The 16,790-nt window shown below is 39.4% G+C and overlaps 1 protein-coding gene across 4 annotated transcripts in view; it reads right to left on the bottom strand.

The window, feature by feature from the left end:
* Positions 1-16,790, bottom strand: part of MSR1 (macrophage scavenger receptor 1) — an 85,375-nt gene that overhangs the window by 23,704 nt on the left and 44,881 nt on the right. The window contains exon 9 of one of the 4 annotated variants that reach the window (XM_060407055.1): positions 12,087-13,147. The exons of the other annotated variants lie outside the window; for them this stretch is intronic. Within the exon in view, the coding sequence (XP_060263038.1) occupies positions 13,137-13,147 (11 nt within the window). The 3' untranslated portion in view covers positions 12,087-13,136. Of the gene's footprint in view, positions 1-12,086; positions 13,148-16,790 lie in introns of those variants that run through there. 4 annotated transcript variants of the gene reach the window in all.

The following is a 16,790-nucleotide window of genomic DNA, read 5'->3' as shown; positions in this document are numbered from 1 at the left end:
ATAGAACTTAGCTTCTTCAGCATTACTGTTCAGGGCATGGACTTGGATTCCTGTGATATTGAATGGCTTGCTTTGGAAATGAACAGAGATCATTCTGTCATGTTTGAGATTGCATCCAAGAACTGCATTTCAGACTTTTTTGTTGTCTATGAAGGCTACTCCATTTCTTCTAAGGGATTCTTGCCCACAGTAGTAGATATAATGGTCATCTGAGTTAAATTCACCCATTCCCATCCATTTTAGTTCACTGATTCCTAAAATGTCGATGTTCACTCTTGCCATCTCCTGTTTGCTCACTTCCAATTTACCTTGATTCATGGGCCTAACATTTCAGGTTCCTATGCAGTATCGTTCTTTACCACATGAGACTTACTTCCATCACCAGTCACACCTACTGCTGGGTGTTGTTTTTTCTTTGGCTCCATCTCTTCATTCTTTCTGGAGTTATTTTTCCACTATTCTCTAGTACCATCCTGGGCACCTACCAACCTGAGGAGTTCATCTTTCAGTGTCTTATTTATTTTATTTATTTTTTTGCCCTATCATACTGTTTATGGGGTTCTCAAGGCAAAAATACCAAAGTGATTTACCATTCCCTTCTCCAGTGGACCACATTTTGTCAGAACTCTCCACTTTTAGGAGACTTTTAGTTCAGTTCAGCTCAGTTCAGTCGCTCAGTTGTGTTCAACTGTTTGCGACCCCTTGGACTATAGCACACCAGGCTTCCCTGTCCATCACCAGCTCCTGAAGCTTCCTCAGACTCAAGTCCATTGAGTTGGTGATGCCATCCAACCATCTCATCCTCTGTCATCCCCGTCTCCTCCTGCCTTCAATATTTCCAAGCATCAGGGTCTTTTCCAGTGAGTCAGTTCTTCACATCAGGTGGCCAAAGTATTGGAAACTTTTAGGAAATATACAAATATGGATCCCTCCTCCCCTGAGGGACAGGTCCCTTTTGCTATGTATTTCATAGCCCAGTCTGCCCCAGACATCAGGCACAAAATTCAGAAAGCAACTTCTGGATCTCAGACTCCAGTGAATCATTTGCTCCAATTGGCTTATTCAGTTTTTAAAAATAGGGATATGGCCAAAAAGGCTGAACACACCCAGGAAAATATGCAAAAGACCCAAATGATTGCAATGGTTTTTTCTGCTCAGAGACCACCAACTAATCTTCCCACTCATTAGCATATGGAATTGCCCAGCCTATAAAAACTAAACACTCCACATTTCATATAGGAACCTGCCCTCTGTGATGGCCCACATTCTCTCTGTAGTGTGGATCTCTGAATCTGAGTAAATCCACTTCTTACCTATCACTTTGTCACTCACTAAATTCTTTCTGCAATGATATATCGAGAACCTGAGCTTCATTAGGTCCTGAAACCAGGTACCATGGGTTTTGGCAGGGTTCAAATCCCAGCACATGGGTTCAAGTTCCAATCTGAGGTACACGGAGTTTATTCTTCAAAATGAAATATAAATCTAAAGTTTTTACTTTTACAAGTTTTGAAAATTTTGAGATTTACATTTTAAGGTGAGAGTACTTGAATATATTATCATATTACTAAACACCTTACTTATTAATTTTTTAACTACTTTCTTATCTAATACTTAACCTTCTCAAAGAGGAGCTTTCAGCTCAATAGGTTGAACTTTTGCAGACAGACAAAACTTACCCTATAGTTTCAAAAGGAATATATTTGACTTTTGTTATTCCCAAGCATGATGGATCTTAAAGAGGCTCATGGAGACTGGTAATGAGTAAAACATGGCCCTTAAGCCAATCCTAGCTTTCTGTTTATTTTGTAAATAAAGCTTTAGTTTATTTACTAAATAAACCTCAAAATTCTCCAAGCAAGGCTTCAACAATATGTGAACCAAGAACTTCCAGGTGTTCAAGCTGGATTTAGAAAAGGCAGAGGGACCAGAGATCAAACTGCCAACATCCACTGGATCATAGAGAAAAAGAGAGAGTTAGAGAAACACCTACTTCTGTTTTACTGACTACGCCAAAGCCTTTGACTGTGTGGATCACAACAAACTGTGGAAAATTCCAGAGACTGGAATATCAGACCACCTTACCTGCCTTCTGAGAAATTGATATGCAGGTCAAGAGCCAACAATTAGAACCAGACATGGAAAAACAGACTGGTTCCAAATTGGGAAATGAGTATGTCAAGGTTGTATATTGTCACCCTGCTTATTTAACTTATATGTAGAGTACATCATGTGAAATGCTGGGCTGGATGAAGCACAAGGTGGAATCAAGATGGCCAGGAGAAACATCAATAACCTCAGATATGCAGATGACACCACCCATATGGCAGAAAGCAAAGAACTAAAGAGCCTCTTGATGAAAGTGAAAGAGGAGAGTTAACAAGTTGGCTTACAACTCAACATTCAGAAAAATAAGATCATGGCATCTGGTCCCATCACTTCATGGCAAATAGATGGGGAAACAATGGAAACAGTGACAGACTTTATTTTCTTGGGCTCCAAAATCACCATGGATGGTGACTGCAGCCCTATAATTAAAAGGCGCTTGCACCTTGGAAGCAAAGGTATGACCAACCTAGACAGCATATTAAAAAGCAGAGACATTACTTTACCAACAAAGGTCCATCTAGTCAAGGCTATGGGTTTGCCAGTGGTCATGTATGGATGTGAGAGTTGGACTGTGAAGAAAGCTGAGTGCCAAAGAATTGATGCTTTTGAACTGTGGTGTTGGAGAAGACTCTTGAGAGCACTTTGGACTCCAAGGAGATCCAAGCAGTCAGAAATCTGTCCTGAAAATTCACTGGAAAGACTGATTCTAAAGCTGAAACTGCAATACTTTGGCCACCTGAGGAGAAGAGCTGACTCATTGGAAAAGACCCTGATGCTAGGAAAGATTGAATGTAGGAGGAGAAGGAGATGACAGAGGATGAGTTGGTTGGATGGCATCACTGACTCAATGGACAGTACTTTGAGCAAGTTCAGTGAGTTGGTGACGGACAGGGAAGCCTGGCGTGCTGCAGTCCATGGGGCTGAACGTGACTGTGTGACCTCACTGAACTCAACTGAAAGCTTTAGTGGAACGCATCCATGCCTATTTGTTTACATATGATGTAGGTTTTCTTTCAGACTACACAGCAGAGTTAAATAGTCTGATAGAGACCTTCTGGCGTGCAAACCAAAAATATTTACTAGCTGGTTCTTTTCTGAAAAAGCTTGGCAACCCCTGATATAACTGAAAACACAAGACTGGTACGATGGCTGATTTCAGTAGGGAAGAACCTGCCACGTGACCCCTGGAACCAATAAGGCGATAATTAATCTCTACTTATTTTCCAATTTAACGCTTTGAAAACCTCTTTGCCCCTCCTTTCTTGCTCCCTTTACTTCAGTTACATAATTACTCACATTTCCAAATAAGCCTTCCCTCCTTTATTCCTGGGGCTTTGGTGCCTCAATCCCCCACACCCTCTCCTCCTCCCAGCCCCCACCAACACCTCCCATTTCTTCACCCCAGCACCCAGTTTTGATAGGTACTCTTCTCAAGCTCACACAGCACTGAAAAGTTAGTCGCTCATCTTGTCTGACTCTTTCCCACCCATGGACTGTAGCTCACCAGGCTTCTCTGTCCATGGATTCTCCAGGCAAGAACACTGGAGTGGGTTGCCATGTCCCTCTCCATGGGGTCTTCCCCACCCATGGATTGAACCTAGGTCTCTCACATTGCAGGCAGAGTCTTTACTGTTTGAGCTACCTGGAAGCACAGCACTACTGACCTACAAAGCACCAGAAACTGGTCTATTTTTGCCCCTGTACTGACATCCTTCCAGTTATCTTTTCAATACCTGACCAAATATCACTCGATGAAGCGTGATGGAATAAATGAATGAATTAATTTTGAGCTCTTCTTGATATGTGATCTCTATTACCTGAGTGGATTAAATCAGCAAATGTTTAAAATACCAAACACTGAAAGGAATAGAATTTAGTATGTCATCCGTCTCTAGAGAGAATGTTGTTTCTATGTGCAGAAGCAGTAAATTGCGCAGGGAAGGTTGATTTTAGAAAAGAGTCCTATTACAGGGGAAAAAAAAAAACAACCCACATGGTCATCCACTAAGAGCCCTCTAATGTGGAATGGTCTGGTGGGAGAGTTTGATCAGAAGCCTCACAAATTCCAAAGCCCGGTTTTGTAGGTTTAGTGGATTTATCTCTTAGTGGCAGACTAATGTTAAACAGAATCTTGGGACTAAATGGCAATTCAATTTACAACCAGAAATGTAATTGCCTCAAAAAACAGGAATATTTTTAACTACTTGACAAGGCCATTTTGTCTCTGTGGGCAATCTGTGCAAGAAGTCAAATCACAATCAGTGAATTATTCTTTTAATTAATTTATTAATTTACAATGAGGCATAGCAGTGAGATTTTGCCTCTGGGATTGGCCTGTGCTCTTTTGCTTAACACATTTTTCTTTCTATATGTTAATATATTTCATCAGGTTAGGGGATTTTACATATCTCTGCTCTGATCCACTGTGGTTTAATTTTCTAAAGGCAGTCTTACTATACTTCCTAAGGTTGGAAAGAAGAGTAGAGTACTGATTTTTTTTATATATTTTTAAAATTCTATAAGAAAGATAAAAACAATATGTGAAATACTTATTATACAAATAGCTCATTCATATGTCTATAATCATAAAGTATCAAACAAAAAATGAGCAGATAATTCACAGAAGAAAGTTTTTTAATCTGAGAAAATGACTTCAAATTAGTGCAAGTTAACAAGTTCAGTGGCCATTGTTGGGTTTTTTGGTTTTGTTTTTTGAAGGCTTATTTTTAAAGGAAGAAGTAAAACAACTACATTAGATATCTAGAATAAAAGAATAGCTAAATTAATTATAGTATATACATTAGATGGATAGTTTTAGAGGCATTAAACATAACTGTCAAAGAAATAATATAGAAAATGAAAAAATGATAATATAAAACTAAGTGACTATATTAACATTTTATTTTACTATGCCAAAAAGTTGATATTTAAAAAGACTAGAAGGAAATATCCAGGAATATTGATAGTAATTTGTATAAGGGACAGGAATTGAATATAAAATATTTTTATTTTCTGAAATTATAATATTTTTAAAATTAGGATTAATTAAAATAAGTGGTAGCCAGATACTCACTAATGTCCTTACTGTTTTAAAGGGTCTATTACTCAAATAAAGCCAAAATTTGTCCAACTGAGGAAAAGAACAAGCTTAGAATGAGAGATCTTATATAATGTTATTTATATAAAACAGAAAACAATACCATCTACCATTTATGCAAACGTACATATGTAGTTAATGTACAGAAGCATGAATGGAAACAAACATGTAAACTCCATGATGGAAGTTTAAGCTAGAAAACGAGACAGGCAAGCATAAATGGGACTTCAACTGTGCAAGTTAGCATATTTCTTAAAAAAAAGTAAATATGTGCAGTCAGTATGGTAGAAAGACAACACCTCTAAAACGCAGGTGGCGTATACATGATTATGTATCAGCTATTTTGTTGTAAATGTTCTTTCTTCCTGTCTTTATATTTGAAATCTATTTTATTTAAAGAAACCTATTTTAAGTCTCATGTTCACAGGGCTACTGATGGAGCCATCCATGAGCCCAAAATAAATTATAGAAGTGCTTCATATGTCAGTCTTTTCTTGAAAGTTAGGAAAAAGTATTATGAATCTGCATAGCATAGAACAGGAAGGCAGCAGGGCACAACCTTTCAAAGAATGACAGAGATGTTGAGGACATGGCATAAACTGGTTAGCGCCAACTAGGTCCAAAATGGCGGACAAGTGAACTTCCACTAGACCTTCGGCCTCATTATACACTTATTATAATACATCAGAAAGCTAAACTCACCTACAGACACCAGGACAGTTCTAAGCCCAGCCATAAAAAGCCAAAAGTGGGCAGTGGCCCAATTCCTGGAAATCCCCACTCCATCCCCCAAATAGTTGGAATAATCCTGCCACTCATTTGCCTGTAAAAACTAACCACCCCATATCTTAGGGCCTCTTACCTTCTGAGATGGTCAGGACTCTATCTATGGAGTGTGTCTCTTCCTGAATTAGCCATCTTTTACTTTACTATGACTCTTGAATTCTTTCCTGAGGGAAGCCAAGAACCCACACTAGGCACCGTCCCAGGGACTCGCCTGAGACCCGAGATGTGACCATCTTTTTACACCCCACCTTCTTTTCTGCAACAAGCTCCAGCTTTCAAAATTTTAATTTGAAAAGAAAAGTCAAGAAGAATGTGAACTCTGAGGCATCTCTGCATGTATCCAGCACTGCTACTTGAGTGGAAGAAAAGAATGGAGGTTAAAACGACTTGAGGAGTGTAGTTTTTCATTTCAATTATTATCATATTGTTTGCCTTATTGTCATGCTTTCTTTACTTTAAATCATTTAGTGGAATTACGATTTAGGGTTAAATTTATTACCCAATGGTAATTATTGTATTTGAGTTCCAAATGTAGCAAAAAAATTTTTGTGAAAGTCTAGCTGCAAGTTGACCCAGAAGTCCTTGTAATAAAACAAAATTCCTCTGGAAAGGGACCTGATTTTTTTTTTAAAGATAATTAGTCTAGTACAGTATTTAACTATGAAAGGCACAATCTGGTGTGAAATAAAATTCATACTTTATGGCAAGATCAAAAAATTTAAACATAAAATTTTTTCTGCCCTTTGGCCTCTTCTGCCCCTAATGTTCATTGTATATCTTGCATTATGCATCAACCAGATCTCACCTATCAGCAGAAATACCTGCTCAACAATAAAGAGCAACAGTGTCCTAGCATCAAGACAACTCCTTAAAGATAACGTTCCCTCTAGAGCTTGTAAGAGGTCACGTGACCTAGCATGAAGACCTGAAGATCTGGATTATGTAAACTATCAATAGCAACATCATTTGATGTACATCCCTCTGTCTCAAAAACTTACTCAACTGGGCCTCGACTTCTAATGGAGCTCTCTGAGATGTTCTTCCCAAGCAATCATCCTCAAATTTGGCTCAAATGAAATTTTCCATTTCTTCCTTCAATTGATGTATTAATTTTTCTTTTACAATGGATATCAGATGTCTGCAGAAATATGTTGAATTTCTTGGAAAAATAATTTAACAGATCTTGAATCTTGATTTGGAAGTTGAAGGAAACAAGTATTCTGGAAATCCCAAAACAAAGTAAAGAGGAGAAACAGGAGGGTGAAGATCCCAGCTAAGCAGGGGTGTGTAAAATTTTTTGGCTGGAGGGGAAAGTCTGAGGATAGCAGACAGTGAGGAAAATTTACTGTCTAATCTAGTTGGTTTTCAACAGAGTCAAGTTCAAGGTTCAGCTTGAAGTTGTAGACTTCTCTGCTCACATTTCCTGTTAGGCATGATTCTTCAGTAAAATTCTCTTACATCCCCAGGTAGAACTAGGGAACATTCTCAAATGAAGGGAGACATGTGGTGGTCATTGTTGGAATGAGAGATGTGGGGGGGAAAGCAACAACAAAGATGTGTGGGTGTGTGTTTCCTCAGGCTACTAAAGTAAATGATCAATCTAGACAGCATATTAAAAAGCAGAGACATTGCCAACAAAGGTCCGTCTAGTCAAGGCTATGGTTTTTCTGGTGGTCATGTATGGATGTGAGAGTTGGACTATGAAGAAAGCTGAGCACTGAAGAATTGATGCTTTTGAACTGTGGTGTTGGAGAAGACTCTTGACGAGTCCCTTGGACTGCAAGAAGGTCCAACCAGTCCATCCTAAAGGAAATCAGTCCTGGGTGTTCATTGGAAAGACTGATGTTGAAGCTGAAACTCCAATACTTTGGCCACCTAATGCAAAGAGCTGACTCATCGGAAAAGACCCTGATGCTGGGAAAGATTGAGGGCAGGAGGAGAAGGGGACAACAGAGAATGAGATGGTTGGTTGGATGGTATCACTGACTCGATGGACATGGGTTTGGGTAAACTCCGGAGTTAGTGATAGACAGGAAGGCCTGGTGTGTTGCAGTTCATGGGGTCTCCAAGAGTTGGACATGACTGAGGGACTGAACTGAACTATAGTAAATGGTCACAAACTGTGCAGCTTAAAACAACAGAACTTTATTCTTGCAGTACTGGAGGGCAGAAGTCTGAAATCAAGATGGTGGCAGAGCCTTGTTTTCTTTGAAGCTTCTGGGGAGAAATCCTTCTTTGTCTTAAGTTTCTCATGGCTCCAGCAAGTCTTAGCATTCTTTGGCTTGTAACCAGATCACTCTAATCCTTGTCTCTGTCTCCACGTGGTCTTCACGGTGTCTCTGTGGCATTCTCTTCTTATCAAGATGTCCATCACTGGCTTCAGGGCCCACCAGAATCCAGTATGACCTCATCTTAGCTTAACTACACCTGCAAAGACCCTACGTCCTAATAAAGGCACATTCTGAGGTTTCAGGTGGAAAGGAATTGCTAGACAGCCTATTAAACCCACTATCACAGTTGTCACGGGGATTTGAAAGAGGAGATGAAGGGAATATAATTTTTTCATATTTTCATCAAACTGCTTTAGACAGGAGGCACTGGAATTGCCTTAGAATATGAGGGTGGTGCTCAAACAATTTATTACAATTTTATTTCAGGATTAAAGGAGTGACCACCCCCAACCCCCAACCCCGCCCTGGATTTCAGGACTATGGAATAGCTGGGTAGTAGACATTTGGTTGCACTGGAAATTAGTGATTTAGCAAAATTAACAATGATGACAGTGAACACCCATAGTTCAATAACCAAGAGATTGAGACTGTGTGGCATCAAAATAAATGGCAGTAAACTCAGATGATACGGAGTAAATCTGTTACAACTTAAAAGTTCTTACTTTGCAGTGGATTAAGCAGGATGTGAGTGAGAACACAGCAGAAGCAGGGGTTGAGGGTAACCGGAGCGTCCAGGAAGGGTCCTGCAGGGTAAGCCACAGTGGGAGATATTTCTGGGACACTTCATGTGCAAGTAAGTAACTCTGCTGGCTGTTCTAAGGAATCTGACCTTGAGATTCGCATTGTTGGAAGCACAGTAGCCAGAGAACCAGGTTAAGGGGGCAAATGACCTGTTGTGGCCTGGGAATTCCCTGGTGGTCCAGTGGTTAGGACTCTGTGTGCTCACAAAAGAAACAATCTTGTATTAGTGTAAGATGATGTTCACTGCAGAACAGGAAGCCAGGACCCGGTTCTCTGAAGAAGGAAGGAAAGTCATTTGGGCCTCCAAGCTTGTGGAGACATGGGAAGTGGCGTGTTGGGCCTCTCTGCTCCATCTGAACTCTAGCACATACTTGAGTGAATTATAAACTTTGCTGATGCAAAAGACCTGGCTAGAACTGTATTGATTTTTTTTTTTTTTCCTTCTCATTATCTCTGCTGAGAGTCAAGCTGTGAGACAGCTGGGATAGGTCCTAAACAGGACCAGTGCTAAGCCCTAGACTCATTACTGATTTAAATCTCTATTTCAATTTACAAGACATATTAGTTATACACACTATTAAGGAATACATCTATTGCTTCTTAATGGAACACTATGTGTTTTTAGCAACCATTTGTGGAATCATATAAAGCTGAAAACATCACATAACTGTTGAGAATGATCAGTGTTTATATAAGTTACATGGAGCCATCACTGCTTGGGGACACTGCTCTGCTGAAGCCCAGTTGGGCCACTGAGGAAAGGACAGTGAGCAGTTAAACAAGAAACATGGCAAAAGAAATGGGACACCCAAGCAGCAGCATAATTGGAAAAAAAAAAAAGTGTTCAAAATGAGCCGGTTACTGAAATAAAGAGAGAATATTAACAGGTAGCTTCTTCCCCTGGCACACATGAGTAGCTCTCAGCAAGGTAATGGAAGCTTGGTGAGCATTCCAGAAAGACTATGTTTCTGAGTTAATATTCTTTAGGGAGAGACTGGAGGCAGTGGCTGGAACAGGATATGAAGGAAGAAGCATAAACAGAGAGTAAATGAGAAAGCTTTCTTGGAATCTGACCTAGTGGAATTCACGTTCTAAGAACTTTTTCTTCCTTAAGGTCTTCAAATGATTACGGCCATCCTAGATAATCAAATTGTTCATTAAAAACCTCCCTCTCTCCACACCCTGCATATGGTATATTCATGGTATTTATATATAAAAATACAGAAAACTAGTGCGGGAGTGTTGGATGGAGTCATAGAAACAAATTGGAACTTTGCAGATCAACACACCAGGTTTTGTGTTTCTGTTCTACCACGTATTAGAGGTGAGCTTCAGTTTCTAATCTATAAAATGGGAATGATGATAAGACTTACCTCAAAGGCTCTTCTGAAGATCAGATGAGATAATGCATTAAAGCCCCTGGTGCTGAGCAAATGTTCTCCAAACACTCATCATAATTATTCTATGGTTGGAGAAGAAGCCTTGACTTTGGTCAGCTGATTGCTTTGAGAAAGACTGGGATTCATTCAAGGGTGTGCTGAGTCCTCAGCAGTAATCAAATGAAAAACATACTGATATTTCATATCGTGGTGTGAGTTTCATTGTATGTAGTCTTAATGGGCAAAAAGCACAGTAGAAAACAGAGACATTAGTACTTGGCACCTTTAGGGCAGAGCATTACACAAAGTATTTAATTGTACAGCAGGAATTCTATTTGCCTGAAACACATACACTTTGAAGTTAGGGTGAGAACACAGCAAACTATTAGGACAAGCGTTAGAACTTAATGCAGACTTATTTTCTTTTTAGTATATGTTATTAAATCGGGTGTCATGTGCGCATTTGAACTGGGCATTCAGCATACTTTTGTCTAGAGAAAAAGCCCTTCTGCCCTAATGTGGAAAGTTCAGGTTAGCATTTCACACATGCAAGAAGTTCTGTGCAGTCTGGGGAGCCAGATAACTTGTGAACTGAAGCCTCTAGCATGGTGTCCCAGGGTGTCTGGGTTCAGGGTCATCCTGAGACCAATGTAGACCAAGTCTTGCCGGAAGGAAAGATGGCTCCCAGCACAGAACAAGGTAGGACATCCAATGAAACCACAGGCAACAAGATCCGACTCCTCTTCGGACGTCTGCAATAATCAGCTCCTTAGCATTGCTAGTTTGCTAGCATTGAGGATGGGTGGTCTGATTGCTCCCTGCCCCTCTTCTCCTGGAGACCTTAGTGTCAAGCCGGCACAAACCCAGAGTACCACTGACAACTCTAATTTGTTTCAACCTTTCCTGGAGCTTTCTCATCAGCAGCGTCGTGGGCTCGTACTTCTTTCCTCAGAGCCTGGAACTCCTGTTTTATTAGCCTGACATTTTGTTCTGACCTGTGTTGACAGCTTCTGGCCTCTGGTGGGCACTCTGTTTAGTCGCTCCTTTTATTTATAACTTACACTCTTTTCCTCGGCTCAGACAAACTCATTGATTTGTGATCTGGTCACACTTGTGTTGCTCTATCTAATGTAAAATCTTATCCGAGTCTCCAGCATCTCTCTTTTTTGTCCATGGCATTTATTTGGCTTCTTGCATTTTCATTTGGCACACATTCATGTTCTGATTATGGATTTAAATGTCTGCATTAGACCAGTGAGAAAGAATAGCTCCGGGTTAGAGAGACCCACCGGGAACTATGCCTTACGAGTGTTAAGCACTCCATGATTTTACAGAGCCATCTACATACATGGAGTATCATATGAGACTCTCACGACAACCCTGTGAGGTGAGTGATACAATGCCCATTTCACAGGCAAGGGAATGAAAGTGGGCAGACACATAGGGACACTACTGAGAATTCTCCTAGAACCTTAATATCCTGAATCCTGGGACTATATGTGTTAAAACTTGGAGGGAAGGAGAGGTGAGGAAATTCCATCTGTTGATTAATAGAGATAAACATTCAAAATGAACCAGGAATCCCATAGCTTTCTTTTTTTTGTAGTTTATCTTTTCCTATTTTTTCTCCTTTCTCATTTTCAGCTTTTTTACCTAAAAAAAATATCTCCAGTTCTACTGAAATATTTCTTTTTTTCCAGGATCTATACAGGATATTTAAAGCACAAAGAATTGCTTAAAAAATGTTTTTCTTTATAGTTTTTATTGAGTAACATAACTAACACACTTAGAAACTTTGGTTTTACATGTGCTTTTACCAAGGATATTAAATGCAGCAGGCTGGTGAAAAGAGCTTTATAGAATAAAATAGTTTCAGCATTTTTTTTTTTTTATGATCAAAATATTCTTGCTTGAAAGAGCCAGGTAATTTAAGGCAACAAATTTTAACTTTTTTATTTTTGGCTAAAAAATGTTGAAGGAACTGCCCCAGCTCCACTTGACTTCATGATAAAACTTGAAAAAATATGCCATAAACTGGAGAAAAGAAGACAAGAAGGTAAACTAAGCAAATCAAAGTCAATTTACCTTTTGAAAATTCTAAGGAATTGAAGACTCTTGATCCCCTCTGAACAGCCACGGAGCCCAGTTCCTTCCCCCATCTAGCCCTGCTCTAATGCATAACTGCTTGTGTCCATGTCTGTGTTTTTCAGGGACAATTAGTTCTGGAAGGCCAGAGACAACAGCTATCTTATTAGCTGTTAAGTCTAGCCCCAGGAGGTATATGGTAAACATACGCTGAACAAACAAATGGATTCATTTATGGCATTGCTATTTCTGGCTGAGACTGATATGTCTGAGGGTAAAGAACTCACATATGATCTGTTACCATGAAATTTCTCCTGGGAGCCAATGGATTCAGGAGACACTAGATGAGTGGGTGGCAGAGTGATCCTGGCCTGGCTCTGTAGAGGGTAGGAGAGAGCAGTCTGCAAGTCAATCCATGGAGGCTTCCCAGCTCAGGGACAGTGGTCATGGAGAGGTGCTGGAGAGTGGACAGGTATGAGCAGGGGAGCAGAGGCCCCAACAGCACCAAAGGACCAGGAGAGGAAGGCATGCGGAAGCTGACACCATGTAGGAACCAAGGTCGTTTGGAGGAGCCACAAGGGGATCCTGGAGTCAGCTGTGCTGATGACTTGTCCAGAGATGAAGGGCCTTTTAATGAGATGGTAGCACAGGGTGTCCCGCCCAGCCCACCTGATCTTCAAAGGGACCTGCCCTAAAACGATCAGGGAGTTACGCTGGTCCTGACACATGTATGAAAGAGGAAATAAGAATGAAATTAGAACATGCTCCAGCACCACACACAAAAATAAATGCAACATGGATTAAAGGCCTAAATGTAAAACCAGGTACTATCAAAATCTTAGAGGAAAACATAGAACACTCTCTGACAAATATCACAGCAAAATCTTTTTTGACCTACCTCCTAGAGTAATGAGAATAAAAACAAAAATAAGCAAATAGGACCTAATTAAACTTATAAGCTTTTGCATAGCAAAGAAAATCATAAACAAAATGAAAAGACAACCCACATAATGGGAGAAAATATTTGCAAAGTGACCGACAAGGGATTCATTTCCAAAATATACAAACAGCTCATGGGGCTCAATACCAAGGAAACAAACAGCCCAATCAATAAATGGGCAGAAAATCTAAATAAAGATTTCTTCAAAGAAGATACACACATGGCCAAGAGGCACATAAAAAGATGCTCAACATCACTAATTACCAGAGTAATGCAAATTAAAACTACAATGAGGTATCACCTCACACAGGTCAGAATGGCCATCATTTAAAAATCTACAAATGATAAATGCTTGCAAGGGTATGGAGAAAAGAGAACCCTCCTACACTATTGGTGAGAATCTAAATTGGTATAGCCACTACTAAGAACAATATGGAGGTTCCTTAAAAAACTAAAAATAGAACTACCATATGATTCAGCATTCCCACTCCTGGGCATTTATCGAGAGAAAGCCATAATTGGAAAAGACACATGTACCACAGTGCTCACTGCAGTACTATCTACAATAGCCAGGACATGGAAGCAACCTAAATGTCCATCAACAGAGGAATGGATAAAGAGGAGGTGGTGTGGAAAATTAGTCAGCTATAAAAAAGAATAAAGTAATGCTGTTTGCAGCAACATGGTTGGACCTAGAAACTGTCATACTAAATGAAGTCAGACGTAGAAAGACAAATATCATAAGATACTGATTATATGTGGAATCTAAAAGAATGGTACAAATGAACCTATATGCAAAATGGAAACAGAGTCACGGATACAGAAAAGGAAAAAAAAAAAAACAGTTACAAAGGAGGAAGCGGGGAGGGATAACTTGGGAGACTGGGATTTTCATATACATTCCACTATATGTAAAATAGATAACTAACAAGGACCTACTGTATAGCACAAGGAATTCTACTTAATACTCTGTAATGATCTATAAAGGAATAGAATCTAAAAAAGAGTAGATATATGAATATGCATAACTGATTCACTCTGCTGTATAGCAAAAACTAACACAACACTATAAATCGACTATGTGTGTGTGCGCTAAGTCGCTTCAGTTGTGTCCAACTCTGCGACCCTATAGACCATAGCCCTCTAGGCTCCTCTGTCCATGGGATTCTCCAGGCAAGAATACTGGAGTGGGTTGCCATGCCCTACTCCAGGGGATCTTCCCGATCTAGGGATTGAACCCGAGTCTCTCATGTGTCCTACATCGGCAGGTGGGTTCTTTACTATTAGTGCCACCTGGGAAACCAAATCAACTATATTCAAATAAAACTTAATTTATAAAAAGCTGAACTCCCCCCCCCAAACAAAATAGGAAGTCAATGATTATTTTCATTATATTTAAATCACACTTGAAAAATATTTTTTAAAATTAAAGCAAAATAATTCAACATCAATTTTCATATATCAGAATTAATTGAAGATGTGGGGAATAAGGTACTTTCATACAGAATAAATTGGTGCAACCTTTTAGGAGACATTTGCAAGAATCCACCAAATTGTAAAATACATGTCACCTTTGAGTTATTGATTCTACTTCTAGCAAATTCTCTATTAAAAAACATTCCCAAAAGATGATGTAAGAGAGTGCTGAAAATAGCATTGTTTCTTAACGCCAAGCTAAAGCAAACAAAAATCATCAAGTATTCATCATTAGGGAATTGAATGATACATTATGCTAATTAGGGCAGCACTATATTAATGGAATAGTCTGTAGCCACTGAGAGAGAGTAAAAAGTACCATAAGTATTGCCATGGCAGATGATTGGTATGCTAACTTAAATAAGAAGACAGACTACACTGTGTAGATGTTTCTGGATATGATTCCTTCTGTGTTTTTGAAACATCATGGAATTATATACTCTCTACGGGAGGATACATGGAGAGGAATCTGGAGGCTATGTACACACATTTATACACGGAAGTTCCTCTAAACACTTCTTCAAAGAAAGCAAGCACATATACTTCAAAACAGCCATGAAAATAAATACCTGTAAGTGAAAACATTTCTGAACACATCTGAAAATAAAAAGTGTTCAAAGCATTTGAAAGCCTCAGGTAACAAAGGAAAGGATGGGTGTTTGGTTAAACAGGCTGCAAAATAAAGGTTTCCCTTATTTGCCAAGCTTGGCCAGAGTCAAGGTTAAGAAACTCAGAGAATGTCTTAAGAAAAGACCAGAAGGAGATAAAGAACCAAAGATGGAGAGTCCCATGAGCAGAGGAGCCTGGCAGGCTATAGTCCTTGGGGTCGCAAGAGTCAGACAAGACTTCGTGACTAAACCACCACCAAAGGAAGAGATAAATTTTGAGATAAACATGCAGATAGAGAAGAATTACACAGGAGCTCAATGAAAATAAGTGGGTGACAGGGGAAAGGGGAAGAAATGGAATAAAAAGTAAAAAGCTGATCAAAGTGATCACATCAAATAATAAATGGACACAAAGGAGACTTCTTCCTATCCACGGACTGTAGCCTGTCAGGCTCCTCTGTCCATGGGATTATCTTGGCAAGAATACTGGAGTGGGTTGCCATTTCCTTCTCCAGGGAATCTTCCTGATTCAGGGATCAAACCCACGTCTCCTGAATCTCCTTCATTGGCAGGTAGATTCTTTACCCCCGAACCACCTGAGAAGCCCTCAATACAATAACAACAACACTAATAATCACTGACTCACACTAAAGCACTTTGAGGATAAACAATACTCAGTATTGTTCAATTTAAGGGCACACACAGTTCAACAATGAAGCAATCACGGAAACGATTATAGAAAGCATCATATGGTTATACCACACTTAAATGGCTGGCATTCACAATGGTGACCCTAAGTTGCCTAAATGTGTCATCCACACACACGATTAGCTTAAAATAATTATTTTTAATAAGACAGAAAAATTAATACTGCATTTTTAAAACAATAATTACAATAGAGAACTGCTAGAGTTTTATGGTTCCATGAAAGGATTTGCCAGAATCTGTCTCAATCAGATTCCTGATGGGTAAAGATTATGATCATCGCTGTGTGTATCACCTGTTCTCACAGCACACACACATCATACACATCACATGCAGTGCCTAGTGCGAATGCAGAGAAGTCAAATGTGAATTCCTCATTTCCTTTCAAAATTTTTTCATTATATCTGGTAGGCTCAGACTAGACGTACAAGTGTTGACTTATAAAGATAAGTCATCTAATATTTAGTTTTCAAGGTCCAATCTACAGATTCTCTACACTAGAATATAAAATCGCCATTCCATTCACAGAGAGTCCTGCTGTGAAATCTATGCTATTGCAGTTTTGGAGGTCTGGGATATTGAATATTACTTGTCAAGTTTTTATCAAAACAAAACACAAAAAATCCCAGCTGT

The sequence above is a fragment of the Ovis aries genome, chromosome 26 (genome assembly GCF_016772045.2).
Source record: "Ovis aries strain OAR_USU_Benz2616 breed Rambouillet chromosome 26, ARS-UI_Ramb_v3.0, whole genome shotgun sequence".
Lineage (NCBI taxonomy): Eukaryota > Metazoa > Chordata > Mammalia > Artiodactyla > Bovidae > Ovis > Ovis aries.
This window is presented reverse-complemented; position numbering and strand designations above follow the sequence as displayed.